General features: G+C 51.9%; 1 protein-coding gene across 1 annotated transcript in view; it reads left to right on the forward strand.

Annotated features, from left to right (window-relative positions):
- The window catches only part of ABCA13 (ATP binding cassette subfamily A member 13), a 313,586-nt gene that overhangs the window by 47,039 nt on the left and 240,500 nt on the right, over positions 1–26,047 (forward strand). Inside the window, exons 4-14 of the mRNA XM_049642263.1 lie at positions 2,656–2,810; positions 3,016–3,044; positions 6,461–6,624; positions 8,400–8,530; positions 12,715–12,848; positions 16,326–16,490; positions 18,397–18,596; positions 22,404–22,531; positions 23,204–23,304; positions 24,157–24,324; positions 25,661–25,866. Of these exons, the coding sequence (XP_049498220.1) occupies positions 2,656–2,810; positions 3,016–3,044; positions 6,461–6,624; positions 8,400–8,530; positions 12,715–12,848; positions 16,326–16,490; positions 18,397–18,596; positions 22,404–22,531; positions 23,204–23,304; positions 24,157–24,324; positions 25,661–25,866 (1,581 nt within the window). The remainder of the gene's footprint in view (positions 1–2,655; positions 2,811–3,015; positions 3,045–6,460; positions 6,625–8,399; positions 8,531–12,714; positions 12,849–16,325; positions 16,491–18,396; positions 18,597–22,403; positions 22,532–23,203; positions 23,305–24,156; positions 24,325–25,660; positions 25,867–26,047) is intronic.

Genomic DNA, 26,047 nt, shown 5'->3' on the forward strand with positions numbered 1-26,047 from the left:
CTGAAAGGCCCTGAATTGGTTTTATTCACGTGTCAGTGTTGTTGGATCTGTTCTGACCTCATGGCAGGTCAAATGACCGTGTCCGAGGGAGGGATCAGACACGCTTCGATATTATCAAAGCAGGCAGATTTACCTGGTGACAACTGTTACTTCGTGGTCACAGTGTTCTCTAATTTGCAAAGTGCAGGAATTGGGATTGAACGAAATCTCGTAAACTCTGTAACTCTCTAATCAGGAATAATGCCCCCAGCTTCAATTTTTTTTCCTCCTGGATGTGCTAAATGTGATGGGACACCTGATCCCTTCAACACACTCCCAGCAGCTTGTGAAATGATTTCCTATTTTATTTTAAGTCTGTTGTGCCTTACCGATTAAAGATAAATTCCCACGGGGGGCGCCTGGGTGGCTCTGTCAGTTAAGCATCCTACTTTGGCTCAGGTCATGATCTCACGGTTCGTGAGTTCGAGTCCCACGTTGGCTCTGTGCTGTCAGCTCAGATCCTGCTTCAGATCCTCTGTCCTCCTCCCTCTCTGCCCCTCCCCTGCTCTCTCTCTCCCTCAAAAATAAAAAAAAAAATTAAAAATATAAAAAATAAAATAATAAACATTGAAAATGAAATGAAATGAAGTCAAATGAAATCAAAGGCAAATAAAAACCCAAAGAGGGGCGCCTGGGTTGATTGAGTGTCTGACTCTTGATCTCAGCTCAGGTCTTCATCTCAAGGTCATGAGTTCAGGCCCCACATTGGGCTCCACGCTGGGCGTGAAGCCTACTTAAAAAACCAAACAAACCCAAGAAAATGTTTCTCACAAATGTGACAAAGGGATACTATGTTTAAAACCTAAGTGGACAGTGGACATCCCGATGGGAAATGGACAGCGGCCTGAATATCTGGCCCACCGCTGGCCCCCTTGGAAACGGGTCTCTGACTTCTGTCCTGGTGTCCACAGGGCATCGTGAACGTGGGCCTCAGCGACACCTCCCTGCCCCGCCTTGTAGAGCTGTCCTGCTCTCCAGGGGCGGAGGCCCCCCTTTCCACCTGGGGCAGAGGCCCCCCTTTCTACCCTGGACATCCCGCACCCTGCCTCTCCCCAAAGCCCCTTCTTCATGGTGCCCGAGGTTTGTTCTTTCAGACGTATAAGATGTGCAGACATGGAAATCACCACGTGGCCAGCCCTCGGTGTCTCTAGGGAATGGGGGGGGGGTCCGCCCTGGGAGGGGCTGTCCCTCCGGGGTCAGCAATCAGCAGCCAGGTGTCAAAGCCTCGGAAACACAGAAAATAAAGTGGGTGTGGCAGCACACCCCACACCGAGTCCTTTAAAGGCTCACAGGGATGTATGTGAGTCTGTCCATCTCCCTTTTTCTTTGTTTTCCTTTTTTTTAATGTTTATTTATTATTTTTGAAAGACAGCGAGACTGAGCATGAGCAAGGGAGGGGTAGAGAGAGAGGGAGACACAGAATCCGAAGCAGGCTCCAGGCTCTGAGCTGTCAGCGCAGAGCCCGACTCGGGGCTCAAACTCATGAACTGTGAGATCGTGACCTGAGCCAAAGTCGGACGCTTAACTGACCGAGCCTCCCAGATACCCCTGATTTCTTCTTCTTCTTTTTTTTAATGTTTATTGATTTTTTGAGAGAGAGAGAGAGTGTGCACGCAAGCAGGGGAGGGACAGAGAGACAGGGAGACACAGAATCTGAAGCAGCTCCAGGCTCTGAGCCCCACAGAGACCGACGTGGGGCTCGATCCCATGAACCATGAGATATGACTTGAGCCGAAGTCAGACGCTCAACCGACTGAGCCCTCCAGGTGCCCCCACCTCCCTCTTTGGAAGCCTGCCTGTCCCTTCCACCTTGTCCTGGTGGACCCTACCTCCCCCCGCAACCAGAGGTCTCTTCTAGAATTGAAATGAGACCCCATTGTCCCTGGTGAAGCCTGTCCCAGCTCCCCCTGGTGCCCACACAGGGTCCTGCCCGTGACCGTCATGTGGCTGCATGTATCCACACCATAGGCTTCCCTCTCTCGTTCCCTTGTCTCTCCCCCTCTCCTCTCTGTCTGTCTCTGTCTCCCTGGCTGACCCCTCAGCCCCTTCCCATTTCTGGGCTTTTGCACGTGCTGTCTCCAGCCGATACGCCCCTGGACCCCAGTCTTTCCATCACTGGGCCATTTCGTCTTTCAGATGTCAGCCTGAGAGAACAGGAGAGGGGGCTTGGCCTCCCCTGGGCCTGCCTGAGTGCCCTCTGGACAGACTTTCCACCCCTTGCCCGGCGGCTCGCCCGGCTGGCTAAAGCACTATGGGGGGTGGGGCGTGCCTGCTCACCTCCCTCCCATGTCTTCCGCACTTGGGGCCTGGGCCGGTCATGGAGACACGGTCCCCAGCCCCTCTCACGGGGCGTGCTGAGAGGGGGAAACACGTGGGACCACCAGTAACCGTATACAGTGGCTGAGCGTCACAGATAACGGAGAGATTGATGACAACGTTCAAATTTTCAATTGGAAGGTCAAGGAGAGAGGGTGCTGCAGGGCAGGTGGGTGGAAGGGTACATGCGTGCCAGCTTGGTGGACGTCACGTGGGCACTCGGTGTCGAGCCCGCAAACCCTGAGGGAAGGGGGCCCCGTGCAGAATGATGTCCATGGTACTCATTCCACTTATTTCAAGTTCGTCCAGGTTCTGGGCTGCAGCTGGCCGGCCCGGGAAGGTCAACAACCTGGCCTTCCTGGAAGAGGTGCGGGAGCTCGCCGAGGAAGTTTACGAGATGATGGACAAGGCAAAGATCTTACAGGAACTTTGGGCAGGAAGATCCAAGGGCCCAGGCAAGTCTGTCTCTGAGTGTCCACCCCCGACCCGGGCCCGGGCTGAGCGTGCCCCACGGAAGCTGAGGACCCAGAGTGCCCTTAAACGTCCTATTGAAACCCTAATTCCCCTTCATGCCCCAGGGGGTGGGGCTTAGAAGGAGGTGCTCAGTACATGGTCTCTGATCGCTTACTGAACTAATATCTGAAATCTCTTTTATCGTAGATTCTTCTCATGGCTCCAGTTTTTTGGCAGTAAGTATTTTAACAAGAATTTGAAACTTAGTCTCCGGACACATAGTGGTTAAGTTCAAAGCACTGGTTTTTATTTTATTTTTTGAATACTTCTTTTTCTTTCTTTTTAAAAAAAATTTTTTTAATGTCTGTTTGTTTTTGAAGGTAAGAGAGCATGAGCCGGGGAGGGGCAGAGAGAGAGGGAGACACAGAATCCGAAACAGGGTCCAGGGTCTGAGCTGTCAGCTCAGCCCGACACGGGGCTCGAACCCACGAACCATAACATCATGACCTGAGCTGAAGTCAGATGGTTAACCAACTGAGCCACCCAGACACCCCATCTTCTTTTTCTTTTTTTAAGTAAACTCAACCCATAAGGTGGGTCTTGAACTCACAACCATGAGATCAAGAGTTGCACGTTCCACCGACAGAGCCCATTGGGCACCCTTGGAAACTTCTTTTTTTCTTTAACTTTATTTATTCATTTGGAGAAGAGAGTGTGAGTGGGGGAGGGGCAGAGAGAGAGAGAGAGAGAGAGAGAGAGAGAATCCCAAGCAGACTCTGTGCTGTCAACACAGAGCCAGACTCAGGGCTCGAACCCATGAACCGTGAGATCGTGCCCTGAGCCAAAGTCAAGAGTCAGATGCTCAACCAGCTGAGCCAGCTGCGCACCCCCAAACACTTCTTTCCAATGATTTGGTTCAAGGTTCAACTAGTCCAAGGTTAGGTTTTCACATCCTATGTAGAAGCCGTATGTGAGACAGCCAAAGTCAAGTTATGTTCTCAGGTGAGACTCTGGGCCTGGGGAGAGCAGAAGGTGAAGGTTGGGGCCCTCAGCAGTTGGCAGGTGACCCGGAACAGGTGGCGTTGTCAGATGGACTTGAAGTCCATCTGCTCTCAGGTTTGAGATGTGGGTGTTTGACACGTCCCTCTGACTCGCTCTGGGCACACACCCTGCAGGTAAAGGCACTAGTTTTGTCCCCAGGACATTTGACACTATCTGGATGCACTTTGGTTCCCCCCCCGCCCCCCGCCCGCCAAGGGGGAGGGGTCTCAGGACACCGAGACAAGCACCGTGAGCCTGTGGGAGACTCAGCCTCACTGTCTTCCTCCAGCCGCACTCCAGCCACCAGCGTAAGGGTGTGCAGTTGGCCCATTGAATTTCACGGGGCTTGGGTGTTTTTTTTTTTTTTTGAAGTTTATTTACTTATTTTTTGAGATGGAGAGAGTGAGTGAGCGGGGGAGGGGCAGAGAGAGAGGGAGAGAGGGAATCTCAAGCAGGCTCCGTGCTGTCAGAACAGAGCCCGAGTCAGGGCTCGATCCCACGACCCTGGGATCATGACCTGGGTGGAAACCAAGAGTCAGACGCTGAAGCGACTGAGCCCCCAAGCGTTCCAGAGCTTGGGTATTTTGTGATGACATGGGAGGGGAGGAAGGATCTGTCACACGAGGGCTATGGGAACAAGGCGGGAAGGTGGCCATGAAGACAGTGCAGGATGAGTGGGTGGGCGTCCTGGGAGGCCGGGGGGAGCAGCTGGACAGGGAGTATGTGGAATTGAACTCACTTTGGCATGGCAGTCACCACTCCAGCTTTAGCGGAAGGTAGGCCTGAGACAGGAAGTCTGTAGGAATCACAGACCCGCCTACGTTGGGGATGGTGGCAGTGAGTCGCAAGCCAGGGCCTCCAGAGAGGGCAGGAGGTGGCTGGCTGGCTCGTCCTTCCCACTGAAGAGGCCCGGAGGCAGCCCACCCCTCCCCCCCGCCCTTCGCCAGGGGCGTGCAGCTGTTGGGGGTTTACTGAGAACAGCACCAGATGCCGTCGGAGGGTAGTTGTAAGGCTCCTCTGGGGGTGCGGGACCCTGGGCTGGGCCTGCTGAGGGCCGTGCGGGCGCAGAGCACAGACGTGGGTCTGTCCCCTCCCAGCTGCCACCGGGAGGAGGGTATGACTCCCCTGGGGGAGCCTGGTGGCTCCGGGATAATCTGGTTTTGGCTTTGCCATTGCTAGCGTGCAGTATGAGAAGCTCGGGCATCTAGAATGATCCCAAGTGTCTGTACCACGTGCCAGGTACGAATGGGTGCTTCTGGACAGAGCCAGCCATCCTGTTAGAGTTGGAGTTTGCTTCCTGTTTTCCCCACATACCCTTTTCTCCTTTCAGTCCTGCCCTGCTGTTCCAACCTTCCCTGCTTTGGTCACAAGGCTAGTTTTTACTTATTTTTTAATTTTTACTTCTTTAGGTTTATTTATTTATTTATTTATTTATCTATTGAGAGTGCGTGTGCGCGTGCACGTGGGAGGGGCGGAGAGAGAGAATCTCAAGCAGGCTCCACACTCAGCCCGGAGCCTGACTAGGGGCTCAGTCCCTCAAAATCACTGCCTGAGCCGAGACTGAGAGGCAGTTGGACGTTCAACCGACTGAGCCCCCCAGGTGCCTCACAAGGCTGGTTTTTAAAGCGGCTGGTTTATGCCTTCAGTGAGATGGATTCAATGTCACTTCACCACACCATTGCCTGGGGGGGAAACCCTTCCAACTTGCACCCACTGGAATGAACATCTTTAATGGTTTCCCTCCATGTTTCGTAAAGTTTCATTCTTTCTTTCTTTAGTCATCCCTGCACCCAACACGGGGCTCGAACTCACCACCCTGAGATGAAGAGTTGCCTGCTTTTCCAACTGAGCCCTCTGAGCCCCCCTCATTTGTTTTTTGTTTTGTTTTGTTTTTTTAATCCAGAAGAAACATCTGGTCCGTGGTTTCTTATTCCCTGGCTGGTGTTGTCGAAAAATTCTTTTTTTTTTCTTAAATTTTTTAAAATGTTTTTATTTATTTTTGCGACAGAGAGAGACAGAGCATGAGCAGGGGAGGGGCAGAGAGAGAGGGAGACACAGAATCAGAAGCAGGCTCCAAGCTCTGAGCTGTCAGCACAGAGCCCGATGCGGGGCTCGAACCCACAGACTGTGAGATCATGACCTGAGCCCAAGTCGGATGCTTAACCGACTGAGCCACCCAGGCGCCCCTCCTTATTTTTTTTAAGTTTATTTATTTATTTTGAGGGAGAGAGGGCACACGTGCACGCAGGGGAGGGGGAAAGACAGAGAGAGAGAGAGAGAGAGAGAGAGAGAGAGAGAGAGAGAGAATCCCAAGCAGTGTCCACATGGTCAGCGTAGAGCCTGATGTGGGACGTGAACTCACAAACCGTGAGATCATGACCTGAGCTGAAATCAAGACTCGGACGCTTAACTGACTCACTCAGTGCCCCCTATTTTCACACTATTTGAACTCCTAACCCAACGGACAGATTTTCAAATCTTGTCTGTTCCAAATAGTGACATACCGGGCACGAGTCTCTACGGCCAAAGTTTTCAGCAGCCAGCCCAGCCCCACTGTTTGGAACAGTAAAAACACGGAAGAGGGAAATTCTTGGTATTGTTTTTCTGTCAGATGGATCTCAATAAGACAGAGGAGGTGATCTCGAAATTGGAAAAGCTCCACCAGCAGCCCCATATCTGGAATTTTCTACGTCTGCTGCCGAGACTGTATGCCCACGACACTGGCGTCGCAGACCGCATCCGCATGGGGATACGCCTCCTCCAGGCAGCTCTGAAGTAAGTGCAAGAGAAAAATCGAACCAATGACAGGTGTGTTGGGTCTTTTCTCTTCACCTTTTTCACAGGGAAATCTATATCTCTGGGAACATCTCTTGTTTGATACAAGAAAAAATCCAGGATCACGGCGTCTTGAATTGGCTGGGACTCTTGCCTCCCTGTGGGTGCTCCTCATCTACCTGTGTGAATATTTTATCAAGTGTAGTAATGTTGTCAGAGCCCACTCCCCCCCGATCGAAGCAAGTTAACATTACATCATTAACGTTTCCTATATTCCTGTAGTTTTAATTGTTATTATTATTATGATGATGTAAAGATTTTATTTGTAAGTAATCTCCACACCCAATGTGGGCCTCGAACTCACAATCCCAAGACCGAGAGTCACACGCTCCACTGATGGGCCAGCCAGGCGCCCCTTTAAATGATCATTCAAAAAATTTTTTTTAACGTTTACTTATTTTTGGGAGACAGAGACAGAGCATGAACGGGGAGGGGTAGAGAGAGAGGGAGACACAGAATCCGAAGCAGGCTCCAGGCTCTGAGCTGTCAGCACAGAGCTCAACTTGGGGCTCGAACCCATGAACCGTGAGATCGTGACCCGAGCCGAAGTTGGATGCTTCACCGACTGAGCCACCCAGGAGCCCCTCATCCCTCTTTTTAAAAGTTTATTTATTTATTTTGACAGAGGATTGGAAAATTCTAAATTTGGACACGGCTCTCTAAGTTATTATGAAGGCGTATTTGTCAATGTAGGACAATGGAGCATATATTTGACAGTTTGTTGGTTTGATTTATAACTTTTGTATGTGAATAGAGTGGGTATGCTTCTACACGCATCCTTGCTCTAAGCCCTGAATGTGTTAGCACGGGCAGCGAGCGGGCTCTTTGGAGACAGAATTCCAAATTAGAGGTTACTGCTGAATGTTGTTGAACCCTATCAGCTCCGGCATTCATTTTACTCCTCTGTTTTGCTTTGGTGACACAATACCAAGAAAATCTGCATGAAGTGTATTCATTATACTTCAATGATTAAATAAACCCACAAAGAACAACTACCATTTAAAAAATGTTTTTAAATGTTATTAATTTTGAGAGAGGGGGAGAGAGAGAGAGAGAGAGAGAGCGAGAGAGAGTGCAAGCAGGGGAGGAGCAGAGAGAGAGGAAGACACAGAATCTGAAACAGGCTCCAGGCTCCGAGCTATCAGCACAGAGCCCGATGTGGGGCTCGAACTCACGGACCTTGAGATCATAACCTGAGATGAAGTTGGATGCTTAACCGACTGAGCCACCCAGACGCCCCCAAGCTTGATTATTTGTAATTATACTTAATATATCCTTATAAAAAGTAGATATTTAAAGAATAAAATCAGCACAATTTATATGTGGATTCCCTGAAGCCCCTTGTTCTGTGAAACAGGCTGGTGACCACTGGTCGTGCCCCTGACTTATTCAGACCACAGGGGCACCCAGTGGGGGATGGGGTACGTGGTGTTCCTGGAGGGCACCTCCAAATTGTAAACGATGATCTGAACGTGAAGCAGCCCGCCTGCCTGCCCATTTGCTTTGCTGAGATGACAGAACTTTGGACCCTGGCCAGCTGTGCCAGGTGACCATTAGTCCCCAGCCCAGGGTGGCATTTGAAGCCACGGTGAATGCCTGTGTGTCAGTGGTGGGCCACATCCCGCAAAGGGCTTTGACCTGGCTGGTGGGCGTGAGTCAGTGCAGCCCCGTGTGCTGAGCTGGCTCACCTCCCTTTGCTTTTATTTTCGTTGCAGTTCCTTGGCAACTTTGGAAGATTTAGACTGGCTGCCGCTCGACCACAGGTTTTCCACTGTTTCCGAAATCGCACTGAATGTGACCCTTTCGATGCTGACGTTTCTGCAGGAGCAGGGAGCAGCCACCCCTGGTAGGTGGGCCCGAGAGCTCGTGGGAAAATTCGTTTCCCTAGTGAACTTTGTCGATAGCCAGCACAGAGCGGAGATGCTGTTCAAGAAACGACTTAATGAAAATGTCAAATGCCAAAGGATCCCATTGTTTCTGTTAAAAGGGAGAAGGAGACTGGAAATTTGGAACTCCGAACTGCATTTGACTTTCCACTGTTGAAATTCTGTGGCCATTGCTAATACATGGGCTAGTTTTGATTAGGAAATAGGTGATCTTAAGATTCTTTTTAAAAAGATGTTTATTTATTTTGAGAGAGAGCGAGTGAGCGACTGGGCGAGAGGGAGAGAGAGGGGGAGAATCCCAAGCAGGCTCCAGGCTCAGTGCGGAGTCCATGTAGGGCTTGATCCTTCAAAATCGTGACTTGAGCCGAAATCAAGAGTCGGACGCTCAACTGACGAGCCACGCAGGTGCCCCTAAAATTCTTTTCTTTGACGTCCTCTAAGGTTAGATCTATCCTTCGTTCTGCAATTTGAATCTTTCCTCTCTCCTCTGCTCCTATTTGGGAGAAATATTTGAAAAATAGTGAGGCTGGTGAGAAGAGGCAGGGGGATGTGGATTTGGAAAGCCCACGAGCTGAATGAACAAACCCCTTCTGCAGGGGAAGGGATGGAATTACTTGGCTCTATTCTTGACCCACGATATTCTTTCTTTCTTTTTTTCATTGAGTGTTTATTACACTTAGGGGTGCCTGGGTGGCTCAGTCTGTTGAGCGTCTCGATTTCAGCTCGGGTCATGATCCCAGGATCGTGGGATCCGGCCCGCGTCGGGCTCTGTGCTGAGCATGGAGCCTGTTTGGGGTCCTCTCTCTCTTTTTCTCTCCCTCTCTCTCTCTCCTGTCTCTCCCTCTCTCCTCTCTCTCTCTGTCTCCTCTCTCTCGTCTCTCTCTTTGCCCCTCCCCTACTAGCACGTGTGTGCTCTTTCTCTCTCTCTCTCTCAAAAAGAAGTTTTTATTAGAAAAAGAATATTTATTTTATGTTGACAAATAAAATCTTATGTGTTTAAAGTGTACAGTGTGACAGTTTGAGACACGTGTACATCGTGTAGTTAGTACCACAATGGCATCAGCGAGCCCATCTATCACCTCCCATAGTTAGTTACCTTTTCTTTGGTGATAACACTTAACGATCTCTTAGCAAATTTCAAGTATATGATACACTGTTATTGATTAGAGTCATCTGGCTATACATTAGGTCTCCAGAACTTACTCATCTTATAACTAAAAGTTTGCACCCTCTGACTGGTATCTCCCCATTTCCCCACCTCCCAGTCCCATAGGCGCTATTCTGCTCTGTTTGGCGTATTACTTCCTGAATTGCCAACTGGACCTGAATATTTTACTTTTAGTTATCTTTTTCTCTTTCTCTACTTCTGTGCCTGTAAGGGAGATTCATGGAGCAAACTGTGGAGTTATAATTTGTACATTTATCTATCTGTCATTCCTGTACCCATCCACACATTCATCCATTCACCCACCTGTCCACCAGGCAGATACCCAACCACCTATCCACACATCCATCCATCCATCCATCCATCCACTCATTCTCCCCTACAGTAAATGCTTATGGAGTATGTTCTAGGAACCAAACACCATTCCATGAATGGGAATAAAAAACTGGATAATACATGGTTCTTGCAACAGGAAAGTCATGTTTAGTATAGGAGACAGATGTGCCAATGAAGAAAAAGCAAAACCCAGAGTAGGGATCTGCATCTTTCTCAGGAAAAGCATCAAGGAGAAGTTTTGAAGGATGAGTTCTACTTCACCAAAGACATGAGGAAGCATGGCCACGAAGAATTGTATGTGAAGCTCCCTGTGTATTTGATGTTCAGTGTTTCTGGGGTCGTGGGTGATGGTAGGAGGTGATCCAGAAAGAGACCCCGGGCCAGATCACAGAAGAACGCTGGACCAGCAGTCAGATATGCTTTGTGGAGAGATATTCCTGGCACAGATATGAGAGCTAGGTTGGGGGCAGGCAGGCCTGGGGCCAGGAGCCCAGGTTCCTGTTCTCTGAAGTCTATCTCTTGACCTATGTAATGAGGTGGTTACACACAGATTTCTAGCCCTTCCAGACTTCTCTGGCTCCTTGGAACAACCCAACATGACGCCCTCCATCACCCCAGTCACACCCAGGTTTTTCCCTGTTGCTGGTGACTCAGCGTAGGGAGACCCCTGCCCCCAAGGAGAGCTTCTCTGCAGCTCTGCAGAGTAATTCTGACACATTCTGAGAGCAGGAGAGATTAGTGGTTACAGCTCAGGGCTGGGGATCAGATCTGGGTTTGAGTCGTGACTAAATCGAGCAATGTGACCTTGCGTGGCTCTGGATGTCTGCTTCCTTACGCCCCCAAAATGGGATAATATTACTGCACCTGCCTGGTGTGCTGTGTAGAACTCACCTGGCGACGAAAGTGCCCTCGATACGTAACAAATGCTAGCTTAAAAGTCTCAGAACCAGACTTTGACCCCTTTTATGCAAAGACAGCCAGACGGAGAGTGAGGAGTCTTGGATCCCTGGGGTCTGTCTTTTTCCAACACCTTCCTAAAGTTCCCCGTGGCCGGGCCTGTTTTGTAGGTGGCAGGACTGGGCCTTTTCCGTTGACCCACAGTGTCAACTTAAGGGCACCGAGAGGTTACGCACCTGAGAATGGTTTTGTGGTCCTTTGCACGTGTGGACACTGAGCAGACGCATGTTGATCGCGGTCTGAAGTTGTCTCGCGACGGGATTTCAGGTGGAGGCTCACCTCGGAACTTACAAGCTTTTGTGTTTGCCATCATCAGGCCCTGCTCGCAGAAACTATGTCAAGCCTCGGGGGGCGGGGGGAAGGTCTTGGAATTATATTTCGGGCATGCCATTTCCAGGTAGAGTTGCAGGATCATTTGGGTACCTAATGAGTTTTATTTATTTATTATTAGTTATTTATTTAAATGTGTATTTATTTTTGGGGTGCCTGGGTGGCTCAGTCGGTTAAGCGGCTGACTTCGGCTCAGGTCATGATCTCGTGGTCCGTGAGTTCGAGCCCCACGTCGGGCTCTGTGCTGACAGCTCAGAGCCTGGAGCCTGTTTCGGATTCTGTGTCTCCCTCTCTCTGACCCTCCCCTGTTCATGCTCTGTCTCTCTCTGTCTCAAAAGTAAATAAATGTTAAAAAAAAATTAAATGTGTATTTATTTTTGAGAGAGTACAAGTGGGGGAGGGCCAGAGAGAGAGGATGACAGAGGATCCAAAGTGGGGCCTGCGCTGACAGCACAGAGCCCGGCCGATGTGGGGGGCTCGAAGTCATAAACCTCGAGATCATTACTTGAGCTGGAGTCGGATGCTCAGCGGACTGAGCCCTCCAGGTGACTCCTAATGAGTTTTCTACCTTGATTAACTCTGTTAAGGGAACTTTCATCTACGACCTTAAATAGTTTTTAGAAATGTGGTTTTCAAGACTGCAGTATTGGGACGCCTGGGTGGCTCGGTCGGTTAAGCGTCTGACTCTGGATTTCTGCTCAGGTCATGATCTCATGGTTTGTGAGATCGAGCCTTACGTCGGGCTCTGTACCGAAGGCACAGAGCCCGCTTGGGATTCTCTGTCCCCCAATCCGCTTGGGATTCTCTGTCCCCTTCTGTCACTGCTCCTCCCCCCCCCCCCCCCCCCATGAACCCGTGAATGCGTGTCCACTTCGTTTTCCTCAAAAAAAAAAAAAAAGACTGGTATTTTATGCTATGAATATACCGTAATTTACGCTTTTCTCCCATGCTAGATGCTTACCTGGTTTTTAATGTTTAATAGGTCTAAAACCAATGTGGTAGCATTGTTGTTCATTACTTTTTCTTCATGCAGCTGATGAGGTTTCTTGAGATAGATTTTTAGGAGTGAAATTAGCGGGCTCAGTGATTTGAATTTCGTGAAGTTCTTGACATAGGTTGTCATGTTTGCTCTGGAAACTCTGCGATCATTAATACCAGGGGCACCTGCTGTCCCAGCAAGCTCTCTGTGGCGTCCGGTGCTGGCTCCTGTTGGCTTTTCCGACTTGATTGTCTGCGTAGCCTTTGCTCTTTATTTACTTTTCTTGTAGCAGCGAACAAGGTGTCGTTTTCCGATTTACGTCAGATGTGTCACAAAGTGGAAACAACTGATGGCATAAATTGTTGGCTGTCTTGCAGACTTAGGATACACCTTGTCCCTGAAGAAGCTGGTGTGGGATCCACAGAAGGTCCAGGCTGACCTGAAGTCCCGATTTGGTTTTGATGACCTTCATGCAGAACAGATCCTGAATTACTCAGCCGAACTACAGGAGGTACGCGTTCTTGGTGCTTCTCTGTGAGAGTGCTCCTTTGAGAGTGCTCCCAGGGTGGGTGGGAGGTGGGATGGGAGGACGGAGAGCCCCCGTGCACGTCGGCGCTGCGTGGGCATGGCAGGCCCCTGCTGGTTTGGCCTTTCTGGGAGTGTCCCTTCCTCTTACCTTGTCATTTTATCCCAGCCCCAAAGGCAGTCTGGAAGTACGGCAAAACCTTGGGTTGTGTGTTAACTCGTTCTGCGAGTGTTCCATGGGACAAGCAAGCGTTCCTAATAAATGTTAACTTGGTAAACGAGCGATGTCTTGCAACACGAGTCGTACGTGACGCCGAACGTCACGTGATCACAACTGAGCCAATGGTTCTTGAAATTCGCTTTGATATACAAGTGTTTAGATGACAAGCGTGTTTCCGGAGCGAATTAGGCTGGGAAACCGAGGTGTGACTGTAGTAGGAAGTGATTCTCGCTCTTGGCACTGGCCGCGGGGAGAAGCCAGGCTGGGGGAGGGAGTGAGATTCTGCAGCTGAGGCGGCAGGGAACGAGGGGGCAGGAGACGACTGCTCTCCAGGCTGAGATGCTGTCACCGGGACGGCAGGACCTGCAAGGTCACAGGCCCCCTGGAGTCAGCAGATAGGGGCCTCCACCGTGCACACTGTGTTCTGGAAGGGGCTCCGCCTGCACGGCTTTCTTTTGTCCCTGGCGCGGACACTTCTGCTCTGCGTGGTGCAGGACCCCAGAACTGTACCTCTGTCTCTGTTTGCTGCACGGATGCCCCCGGCGTGAGGGCCTTTCTGGTGCAGCCCCTGGGTCAGGGCTGAGGGACTGACAGTTTGGACAAGACCTGAACCCTCCTGTTAGGGTCTCGGTCTGTGCTCAGGGCGTGGGGTTCACTCGCTTTCCTGAGTTCCCATGACCTGGCACTTCCCTCATGGTGTTCACCTTGACACGAGCTACCGTTGGCTTTTCACTTTTGGGTTACAGGTCTGAGCGGCGAATCTGGGGATGTCACCCTGGCCTCAGCCAGGCACGGCCGCTAACTGCTGAGTGGCGAGGCGGCTGGAAAATTCCTTCTGCCACGCAGGTCTTACACTTGGCTGGGAGACGCGGTTTTCCGTTCCTCTGTCACATCTGGTGCAATTTCGTGAACCATCTCTCTCCCGTGGGACTTGGAGTTGTGCCCTTTGGCGTCTTTCATGGGCGCTGTTGTAGACGGCATAGGAACGCCCCAGCTGCTGACTCTACTCCCGTATTGTCCATACTTCCCGACCCCGTTTTCTCATCAAATTACAAAGAAAGTTTACCTTGAGAGGGCAGGTATTTTGAGGGGTGCCTGGGTGGCTCAGGGGTTAGGTGTCCGACTCTTGATGTCGGCTCAGGTCACGATCTCACAGTTCGTGAGTTCAAGCCCCGTGTCGGGCTCTGCGCAGTCAGAGAGGAGTCTGCTTGGGATTCTCTCTCTCCCTCTCTGTCTCTGCCCCTCTTTGGCTCACTGTGTGTGCACCTGCACACACACACTCTCTCTCTCTCTCTCTGAAAGTAAATAAATTAAGAAAAGAAAAAAAAAGAAAGGCAACTATTTTGAGATTAGAATTACAAGGAAAACAGTTGGGGGACAGCACAGAGCATATGTCACAGGTAGGAGTCTTCTGTGGCTGCTGGTACGAGTTATCACCAACACTGTTGCCCCACACAGCACACATTCATTACCACATGGCTCTGGGAGTCAGAAGTCTCACACAGGTCTCCCTGGGCTAAAATCTGTGTCCCCCGGTGCTGTTTCTTTGCTCTTCCAGCTTCTAGAAGCCTCTGTGCTCCGTGGCTCGGGGCCCCTTCCGTAGGCTAGCGATAGTGGACTGAGTTTTTCTCAGAATGTGTCAGTTCTGGCTTGGTTGCCTTTCCTTCCCACATTGAAGGGGCCCTGTGATTTCATGGGGCTCGTGGATAATCTGGAATGATCTCCCCGTCTCCAGGTCTGCTGGTTAGCAACCTTAAGGCAACTGGCCAACACCACTCTTAATTTATTCACAGGTTCTGGAGTTAACATGTGAGCACCTTGGGAGACCATCACCCTGTCCCCCACCCCACGGAGGGCCCCTCAGGAGCCAGCATCGTGATGGTTTCCTGGGTCCTGCCCTGGGCCTGCCTGATTGCAGGTGCTGCCACTCTGGGCCTCTGCTTATGCGGCCCCCAGAGCAGAGGGATCTTTCTCTCTTCCTTTCTCCACTCCCCACTGAGCAAACAGCTCGATCATCTCTCACGGGCCCGTGGAACTCTCGTGCCCTCTCTCCTGGGTGACCTGTGATAGGCACATTGGTGTATCTACCTCTCACAGCCCCTGTGAGTCCTGGGAGAGGGGACGGGGCCTTGTTTCCCTAACAGGTGCTGTGGCTTTGTGACTGGAGTATTAGTTCTCTGTATCCCCAAGGGAACCACAAAGGAACCAAACGGGGTTGAATACTTTTTTTTTTTTAAAGTTTATTTATTTATTTTGAGAGTGAGAGAGAGAACAGGGAAGGGCACAGAGAAAGAAGGAGAGAGAGATAGAGAATCCCAAGCAGGTTCTGCACTGTCGGAACAGAACAGGTTGTGGGGCTCGATCGCACAGTCATGAGATTGAGCCCTGAGCTGAAAGCAAGAGTTGGACACTCGGCTGACAGACCCACCCAGGCCTGGGACATTGATGTTTTTTCACTGTTGCCATCAGTAGAGTTTCTGAAACGTGGCCCTGAAGTTATTGTAAATCTGTATAACTGGAACGTCGTTCGTTCCCACACACGTAGGTATTTTTACAGAGTGACATTGCAGAAACTGCATGTAGGAGTTCATTTACGGGGGGGCTCAGTCGGATGAGCGTCCGACTCTTGACCTCGGCTCAGGTAGTGATCTCATGGTTTCTGGGATCAAGCCCCGTGTCAGGCTCTGTGCTGATCGCACGGGGCCTGCTTGGGATTCTCTCTCCCTCTCTCTGCCCCTCCCCTACTTGCACACACACACTCTCTCAAAATAAATTAAAACCAAAAACCAAAAACCAGAAGTTCATTTACAGAAATAAAGGAGATATGGTTCCAAAATGTCACACTGTTTCTGACCCAGAACTCCAGTTTGAATCGTCTTTGACGATGAAGTTAGAAGAGAAAATGTTTCCGGCAAAGTGGCTTTGGCAGGCCAAGGTGCCCACTGAACCGGGCTGGCCCCTGTTTGCTTTTGGCCGGAGAGTACAAATGAGCAATATTTGAGTCACCCTGTGTCCTCCAACCAGAGAAACCGCTGTTCCCACGGCTTGTGGGCCTTCGTGAAAAACAGAGTTCCAAAAGGCTTCCCTCCACGCCAACAATATAACTGCCGCTTGATCAACCTGTTAACTTCTCCCGTCATGCAAAGCCCAGAGCCCTTCCTTTGGCAAGGCGGTGGTACTATTCGTAGAAAGGAATATTCTGGAAAAAAGCGCACTTGTAAATGTATTTCATATTGTTGCCAGATTCCCACAGATGGGACCTTGGAGCGGATCGTGTGTTCCGTCTTGTCCCGAACCTCCGAGGACGAAGCTGGCCAAGAGGGTCACCCTGGAGACTGTCATCCCCGCTGGTCAGCGGCCACAGACTACCTGGTGCACGCGGTCAGCTGGCTGCAAGTTTACAAGCAGGTGCGGTGCCACCGTGAACCCCCTCAGCGTGTCCGAATCGATCCCTCTCCTCCCCTGTCTCTCATTGTTCGATTTTATTTATTTTTAGTATTTGTGTTTATTTTTGAGAGAGGAGAGACACAGTGTGAGCAAGGGAGGGGCAGAGAGAGAGGGAGACACAGAATCGGAAGCAGGCTCCAGGCTCCGAGCTGTCAGCACAGAGCCTGACGCGGGCCTCGAACTCACAGACTGTGAGATCAAGACCTGAGCCGAAGTTGGATGCTTAACCGACTGAGCCACCCAGGCGCCCCTATTTATTTATTTAAAATATTTGTTTTTTGAGAGAGAGACACAGAGCACGAGTGGGGGAGGGGCAGAGAGAGAAGGAGACACAGAATCGGAAACAGGCTCCAGGCTCTGAGCTGTCAGCACAGAGCCCGACGCAGGGCTTGAACTCACAGACTGTGAGATCATGACCTGAGCCGAACTGGGACGCTTCACCGCCTGTGTGCACCAACCCCCTCTCCCCGCCCTGGCGCCCCTTCAGTTTTAGTGGAGCAGGTAACACGTGGTGTAAGTGTGGACTGGAGTACCACGCAGGTCTACGCGGCTCATTGCTCTCTCTCACCGAAGCTTTAAGCCCGCAGATCCTCTTGATTTCCCCATACGTTGTTCCCTCTTTCATCGTGTGTCCTGCCCATGGTGTGCCCTTCTCCCACGTGCACCCATCGGCCTCAGCTCGCTGATGTGTCCACACAAATGTCACCAGAAAGCCTGTCTTGGACTGAGACACACATGTGCTCACGATGGGAAGAGTCTGCTTCTGGCCTGTGGGATTTCCACGGGGCCGCCAGGTGCCCTCTGTGGGCGTTCGGATGCTGGGCTCCTGCCCCTGGAGGGCTTGGGTGCCACATGGCCTGGCCCTTTACTCTTGTGTTGACAAACAGGGAGAAAGAGGCGGTGGCCTGCTTTCGTGGACGCGATGGTGTGGCTCAGAGTGTGGGGGTGATCACATACCAACAGCTTGGAGGCCGGTGGGGGGGCCTGGCGAATTCCTGGCAGGGTGTTCTTCAGCGACCCGTGGATATGGTGTGAAGCAGGGCCTGGGTGCCAGTACCCTCCATTCACTTTACTGGACATTACGTTACCTTTTCCTCACAGGACACGTATCTTGGTCTATTTTTTTCCTAATACCTATTACTGACAAGGGTCAAAATCTCCAATAGTAGATACAAGATCGTTACCGAAATGCAGGCGTGGTTATCCACCGGGTGGCACTCCGCGTATCTGGCACGGAAAGGGTCGAGGGCCAGCGTCGGGCCGACCAGCGCCAGCATGCTGGGTGACACGTGCACTTTGTGCATTGTCTGGGCGGCCTGCCCCCGTGGTTAATGAAGGGTTATTCAGCACACACGAGTGTTCACGATGCTCGTGACGTGGGCACGCAGCGTCTCTGTTGGCACGTCGATGGGAAACCGCAATACGAATTGCCTGTAGTATCGTGATCCCCGAGTCCGCGACGCAGAACGATACCTAGTAACCTTGTGTTCGTTACAACGGAATCGTTAAGTATGGCAACGTATTTCCACCATGGCACGCATTTCAAACGTGTCAGTTTCGCTTTTGGGGCATCCGGGTCCTGTTCAACGATGTGTGTTGTCGCCTTCTCTTTTGAAAAATGGCAGTGGGTGAGGGCAGGATAGATGGCACCTCCGCGAAAGGGCCGTGTGCCTCCATCGATGGCGATTCATCTTCCAGTTCTGAACAGAAATTAAATTGTAAGGCAACTGACAGACATTCCAGTCTGCCAGCATCGTAAAAATGGGCTGTCTGTCCTCTCAAAGGCCCCGTTAATATTTCTTACGCACATGCCATCATTTCCAACGCGTTATTGTTAATAATAGTGTTTTCGTTTCCCAATGTGAAGGTGTTCGATCAGTGGCAAAAAGGCAGCCTGCTTCAGAAGGTGCTCGAAGGGGCTGCCCGCAGCCTTGAGGCTCTCAGCGATCGGTTTGTGGAAGAGACCGAGCCCCAGAAGGTGCTAGAAGCCCTGCACACTCTCCTTCTCATCCTGAGCGACGGCTTGGCAGCAGATGACCCCAGCGGCGACCATTCATCTCCAAAGACGTAAGACATATTTTCCTGTTTGATTACTGGTTGGGCTAGCAACCCGGAACGTTACAGAGTGCACGATGAGACAGGGACAGAAGAATTCCATAAAACTGCGGCTCCATGGAGGATTTCCAGTTAGCAGCTGGGAGACGCAATTGTATAGCGGGCCATCCAGAATTGTTTGTGGTTGTCCCATCAGTTCAGATGCAGAAAACCACCCAGGGAGAGACGTGTCTGGGAAGGTGTCTGGATTTCAGGTTATGCTTTTGACATTTGTTCAAAAATGAGCAAGGGGGGGCACCTGGATGGCTCAGTCAGTTGGGCGGCCGACTTCGGCTCAGGTCATGATCTCGTGGTCCGTGAGTTCGAGCCCCGTGTCGGGCTCTGTGCTGACAGCTCAGAGCCTGGAGCCTGTTTCGGATTCTGTGTCTCCCTCTCTCTGACCCTCCCCCATTCATGCTCTGTCTCTCTCTGTCTCAAAAAAAAAAATAAACGTTAAAAAAAAATTAAAAAAAAATGAGCAAGGGGCGCCTGGGTGGCTGAGTTGGTTAAGCGGCTCACTTCCGCTCAGGTCATGATCTCGTGGCATGAGTTCGAGCCCCACGTCAGGCTCTGTGCTGACAGCTCAGAGCCTGGAGCCTACTTCGGATTCTGTGTCTCCCTCTGTCTCTGCCCCTCCCCTTTCACACTCTGTGTGTCTCTCTCTGTCTCTCTCTCTCTCAAAAATAAACAATAAACACTAAAAAAAATTTTAAAAATGAGCAAAAACATTTTAGAGGTCCTTTCATGTAAGGAACTGTTTTCATATCTCTTTTGAAATTTTGTATTGTCAACATATTCTCATAAGATCCAGAAATATGTCGGAAGCAGGAGAAGGTAGATCTTGTGGCTGCTTCGTTTTTGAGATCAGCAGAATTGACTCACGGATTGTCGATTCTGCTGCGACACTGGACCTCTGTCTTCAGTGGGTCCCGTCCTTGGCGGTAACTTGACCTGGTTGCAATCCTGCGTTGACTCTCCTTGGAGGAGAGCAAAAGATTTCTCAATGTTGTCTCAGAAGGGTTCGTTTCAAGCTACAGGTCGTGGAAAGTTTTGCTCCTGTGCCTCCTGAAGGGAGGATTGTGTGATCAGAACTGTACGGGCCATGTCGTGTTCTCATAACCTACGTGACATACACGTGCATAACTGGACGCACTTCCAACCCCCTCTGCCTTTTTCTGAAACCCGGTGTGGAAGCAGGATCTTGTTGTCGAAGGTCTACTTTCCTGATTTACCTTAGGGATTGCCCCGGTACTAGCGATGGAGCAGGTCACTTTAATGGCCCTACAACCCTCCCACGCACGCCCTGGCATTTTGGCCCAGGGGACAGAGAGCCCCAGGAGACGCCAGCTCTTAGCTCCTTCAGGGATCGGAGACGTGAGGGACTGCACCCCCTCGGAGGATCAGGTGTGCACAGCCCGTGCTTTCCGTGCCCCCACTCAGGGTGGGAACCGGCTGCTGTGTGTGCTGGGCAAGCCTCCCTTTGTCTCTGCACACACATCTGTTATATGGCCGTCTGTGACCCTCGCACTAGTGGCCGCCGGGTTTCTACCTCCCCACCCTGATGGTGCCTCTCTGGTTATCAGGCTCTTGGTCCGCTGCAGGGTTCACACGAGACCCCCCCAGGAGCCCCGTGCCTTCAGCTCTAAGGAAGGATCTGTCCCCCTTGGATGGCTGCAGCGGACCCGGCAGGGAGACCCCGTGGTGGGAACATGGCACACTTAGCCGCTGCTCACAGGCGCCAGCCCGTTCCTGACACCTCGCCCAGCATTGTCTTCTCTCTCCTAAACTCACCTCCCTTCCCTCCATCCTCCCTTTTACAGGCTCACTGAGTTTCCTACAGATCTTCTAGGTTCTTTCATGTCTTGTGAAGCCTGTGTGTCTGCAGCGGGTTGCTTCCTGGGGTGTAGACGTGAGCCCCACAGCGGCGGGTGTCACCCGTGAGCGACCGTGGCTCAGATCCCTGCATTGTCCTGTGCTGTGCATTCGCATCTGACCCCCTCCTGGCGCCCCCTCCTGGCGCCCTCCAGCACGTCCTTAGCTGCGTCTGTCGCTCTCTGTCCTTCTTTCAGACCTGTGTCTGGGGCTGCCTCCCCCTGTCCATCCGTGGCTGCTCTTTAGTTTACGCCCCTCCGTGTGTCAGTCCCTCACTCGCCCACGGCCTCCTCCTCCAGGTCCTCGTGAGACCCGCACCGCCCTCAGTGGGACCCCGCAGCCCCCGTCTGACGCCTGTGGTCCAGGACGCTGCAGCTCGTTACTTCCAGCCTGCTCTTGGCAGCTGCTCACACCTTTTCTCTTCCAAGTCACAGCTTCCAGCCAGAAGAAGTGGGAAACCCTGCGGCCCATGCCTGTGCCGGGCACCGAGGATGCCGGCTTTACAGGCAGGACCTCCTGCCCCAGGGCGATGAGATGCGGGAGAGGCCAGCCGGCGTGGGCACGGGGCCAGGTGGGGCCGGGGCTGGGGGTGGGGGGGCATGTGCCACCTGTCACTGGGCTGCGGCCACAGATGCCTGGCACGGGTGCCCCCGGCAGCATCTGGGCCTCTCCTTCCAGCTCACGGAGGATTCCGTGTGCTTGCATAGATGCCTGAGGGTCGGTGCCCGCCTGCTGGGGCACTTGCCACCCCCCCACTGTGACTCCCCATCTGGCTCTTTGCTTCCACATCTGTTTGCAATTTCAGCTCCTATCGTTGCAGACTTTCCAGCGGCTCCTCTGGGGTGTTTCTCCCCTCTTCCCCAGTGAGGCATCCTCCTTGTGCAACAGGCAGCCCCTGAGGCAGGGAGAGATCTCCGGCTCCCTGGGGTAGCTGCACAGCCTGTCCACCCACCCGCCCCTGCTGCCCTGCCCCCTCTCACCCCCTCCCTACCCCCAGCCGCTGCCTGCCTTCTCAGGGAAGCTGAGGAAGGAAGGAAGGAAGAAGGCAGCCGCTGCCTGCCTTCTCTGCAGCTGGTCGCCTGGGTTGCTCCTGTGTCTGCGAGAGTGGACTCCCCTTTGCCTCCTCTCCCCACCTCGCTGGTACCCAGCGACCTGGCTGGCGGTCCTCCCTGGACCTTCGAGAATCTTACAGCTGCTGCTAGTTCGCTTTTGATGGATCCTTCCCCCACCACTCACATCTTGATATTCTGACACTCTTTAACATAATTTCCTCTGTCTGATAAGTGGAGGCTTCCGGGCAAATGCTTTTATTTTTCATGATTATTTTTTAATGTTTATTTCTCTTTGAGAGTGGGGGTGGGGAGGGGCAGAGAGACACGGTGGGGGGGACAGAGGATCCGAAGCAGGCTCCGCTCTGACAGCCACGACCTCGAACTCACAACTGCGTGAGCAGGGGAGGGGCAGAGAGAGAGGGAGAGAGAGAGAATCTCAAGGAGGCTCCACACTGTCAGCGCAGGCCCCCATGCGGGCTCTATCCGCTGAGATCATGACCTGAGCCGGAGTTGGACGCTTCATCTGGACGCTTCACCGACTGCCATGTGCCCCCAGGCAAATGCTCTTAAATCTCACCTGAGGCTTTATTCCACCTCCGGCCTCTGCCGCATGCTACTAGGTAGGAATGAACTTTCCTGTTTGGGGGTAAAGAGAATGTTTAATCCACGTTCAGTCCCACGACTCAGCCCATCGAGAGCCTGCTGTGTGCACCTGCAGTGAAGCCGGGGTTTTGGTCTGTGAAGACGGCTCCCGAAGCAGGGGGATATCTTTCCGTGAGTGGAACTTTATGTCCCCGGCTGGCACCCTGCGCCCATCTTCATCTTTTTTTTTTTTTTTTTTAATTTTTGCCCCCAGATTACTGTATCTACAGAAGTTGGAGAATGTTCTTCGAAACCTGCCCCCGTGGCCGGCTCGGACGAGATTGCTTCCACTGTACGGGGCTCTCAGGAACGCGATAGCCCAGCGCTTACGTTTTGTCCAAGGTAAACTGGTGTGGGGTCATCTGTCACCTTCCTGCTGGGAGCCTGCGTGACATTGGCAGAAAAGCAGACTTGCCCTCGCCGGACGCCTTTGCGGAGCTGGGAGGGAAGGGGCCCCAGTGTTGGTGCATCTGGGGTGCTGGAAACGCGACAGTGAGCTCTGCGTCCTTCTGGAAATTTCCTAGCACCACTCATGCCCTCGTCCGCTGTTGTGGTGCTCAGGCTGGAAAGGCACCAGAGTGCACGTGTGCGTGATTGCTGTTCTGGCCCCGCTCCTGCTCCTTGGCGTTGGGCAGAGGGAATACCTTCCTGTCCTCCCTGGAAAGCCCTTCTTTGAGCTTCTGCTGACCAGTGGTGTTGTCCAAAGTGACACCAGGTAGACTGGAGCCTTCTCAGTGGACAAATAAATGAGGACAGATGTTGCTTCTGGAGTAAAACCCCCTATAACCGTGACGTTGTCCTCAGGCGCTTTCGGGAAGCATGAAATGATATTGCAATACATTTTTCTCGGTTTTCCTCCCCCAGGGGAGATACTAAAATGTCTGGGAATGTGCGTGGTTTGCTGAAATGCATGTTTGCAGAAGTCAGTGTGTTATTCACGGCCCCGTGTAGACATCAGGCTTAGAGAAGCCCGTTTTAGGGGAGTGCTGATACATCAATTTGTCGACCTTACAGAAGTCCTCGTGTGCCTGGAGAGATCAGCCAACAGCTCCAAACTGGGCGGACCCGACCACCCGAAATTGGAAAAGGGCGAGTTCTTTTGGGAGCTGAAGCAGGTACAGCAGGGCACCGACAGGCTTATAAATGGACAGTTTTGGTAAACCATTCAAGAACATCTTGCAGTCTGCAGCTGTGCCCCTGCTGTGAGCTGTGCTAGCAAAATGGGCAAGGTTTCAAAGAACTTTGTTTTATTTTGATATGTTGATGGCTACAGGGTTTTTTAAATTTTAATTTAAATTTGTAAGTTTTTTAGATTTAAAATTTTTATCTGTTTTGAGAGAGAGAGAGGAGCGTGAGCAGGGGAGGGGCAGAGAGAGGGAGGGAGAGAGAGAATCCCAAGCAGACTCCACACTGTCAGCACAGAGCCTGATGCAGGGCTCGAACTCATGGACTGTGAGATCATGACCTGAGCTGAAATCAAGAGTTGGATGCTTAACCGACTGAGCCACCCAGGTGCACCTCTTTTTTTTTTTTTTTAAGACTTTATGAATTTATTTGTTTTTTAAATGTTTATTTTTGAGAAAAAGAGAAAAAGAGAGAGAGAGAGCACAGGTGGGAGACGGGAAGAGAAAGAGGGAGAGAGAGAATCCCAAGCAGACTCCACACTGTCAGCACAGAGCCCGACACAGGGCTAGAACTCATGGACCCTGAGATCATGACCTGAGCCACGGTGGATGCTCAACCAACTGAGCCCCCAGATGTTCCTAAAGACTTTATTTTTTAAGTAATCTCTACACCCACTGTGGCGCTTGAACTCACAACCCCGATATCAGGAGTCATGTACTCTTCTGACTGACCCAGCCAGGAGCCCCAGTTGCTATAGATTACTGGTTGTGGTTCCCCAGCCCTTTGAGGGCGAGTGTAAGCTTTTCTAAGTGTCCCCCCTCCCTCTCTTCTTTACCTTTCAGCTCTTGATGAAGGATACCGCTGACAGGTGCCTAAACGCCAGCTTGTCTGGGAGGGAGGCTTTCCTGTGTCCTGGCGTCTGGGAAGGCCTTGGGGGGCTGACGTGTCCCCAGGACTCCTTCAACAAGAGCAGCGTCTTAAACAAGCTACTGAGGTCAGCAGAGGACGCTGTAAGTAGCCACGGTCTGATCTTGTCCATGGATACCAATGGGCTTACTTTATTAAAAAAATTTTTTTTTAAATGTTTATTTATTTCGGAGAGAGACAGACACAGGGCATGAGTGAGGGAGGGGCAGAGAGAGAGGGAGACACAGAATCCAAAGCAGGCTCCAGGCTCCGAGCTGTCAGCACAGAGTCCAACGTGGGGCTTGAACCCAAGAACCGCGAGATCATGACCTGAGCTGAATTCAGATGCTTAACCGACTGAGCCACCCAGGTGCCCCATCCAATGGGTTTATTTTACAGGTTAGATCCTACATCCTGGATCCCGGCCACCCCTGTGTTCCCTCCCGGCTGTCTGGCCACACTAGGAGTTGTGTGTCATCCGTCCAGCCCAAATCTCCTCGATAGTAGGCGGGTTTCCCCAAGAGCACCCCGAACTTTCAGACCGTGCTGCTCTGCTTCACTGGGTTCCGGGCTCCCCGTCCTGCTCTGTCCCTGGCTGCAAATGTGGAGATCGGGCAGAGGAGGGTCCTTGGGCATCATCGTCAGCTTGGAGCTAAGGTGCTCTTCCCGAGTTCCTGCCTTTTGCCGCGTGCTCCAGACGGCTCCAGGGTGGGGGGCCCTTTGTTCGTAAAGCTGATTATGTCACCTGCAATCCACGTTGTTCTCACTGGGCACGAAAACTTATGACACCCTTCGGCTTTTGGTGTCAGGATTACCTGGTTCATTGTTTTCCTGCGGTGCTGCTCCAAGGCAAGGGTAGGGCTGGAATGCGCACATGCCCTTGTGCATTTTGTTGGTTAATGGGAGCCACCGCTCAGCTTCTCTTAGTTGTGGAACAGAGTGACAGGAGGCCGGTCCAGTAGGGGCCACAGGGGACTAGCTAATACGTGGGTCCCTTCTGCTCGATTCCTGGATGAACCTTGATTTTGGGGTCTCTTCGGTTGGACACGAGGCAAGACTCCAGCCTAGGACGGTCGCTTAGGTTATCAGACACCTGCAGGGCAAGGTCTTGGACTCAAAGTCAAGAGAACCCTTGCTGGTGCGCCTGGGCAGCTCAGTTGGTGAAGCGTCCGACTTTGGCTCAGGTCATGATCTTGTGGTTCGTGCGTTCGAGCCCTGCGCCGGGCTCTGTGCTGATGGCTCAGAGCCTGGAGCTTGCTTCGAATTCTGTGTCTCCCTCTCTCTCTGCCCCTCTCTGTCCCTGCTTCTCTCTCAAAAATAAATAAACATTAACAACAACAACAAAGGAACCCTTGGTAAGTGAGACTGGGCACGGGCTGCCTCGCTGGTGCCCGCGCTACCCTTACTGGTGTATCACAAACATTCTCTTTTCCTGTGAAGGATCGCCTTTTGCAAGAACTCATCGCTGGGCTCACAGATACGCCAGTTTCGGTACCCGGAGGGTTTTTGGGCTGGCAGGAAGTGGAGACACAGCTGGCGGATGTGGGCCTGTCCTGCACGCGGCTCTTCCGGGTGCTGGGAGCTGCCGGCTCACCTGGGAACAGTGACCTTGCCGGTGACTGTGAGGACCAGCTTCTCGCCGCAGCGTAAGTTTGTGTGAGATGGGAAACCTGCGAACAGTTGGAAACCACGTGATTCCCACCCCTGCTTCTCTGAAGTGATGGATCAGTGTGGTGTGTTCTACTTCTATGAATAGGGGGACATATACATTTTGTTTAAATGTTTATTATTTATTCTTGAGAGAGAAAGAGACCGAGCTTGAGTGGG

Source organism: Panthera uncia, chromosome A2 (assembly GCF_023721935.1).
Source record: "Panthera uncia isolate 11264 chromosome A2, Puncia_PCG_1.0, whole genome shotgun sequence".
NCBI classification, from domain to species: Eukaryota; Metazoa; Chordata; class Mammalia; order Carnivora; family Felidae; genus Panthera; species Panthera uncia.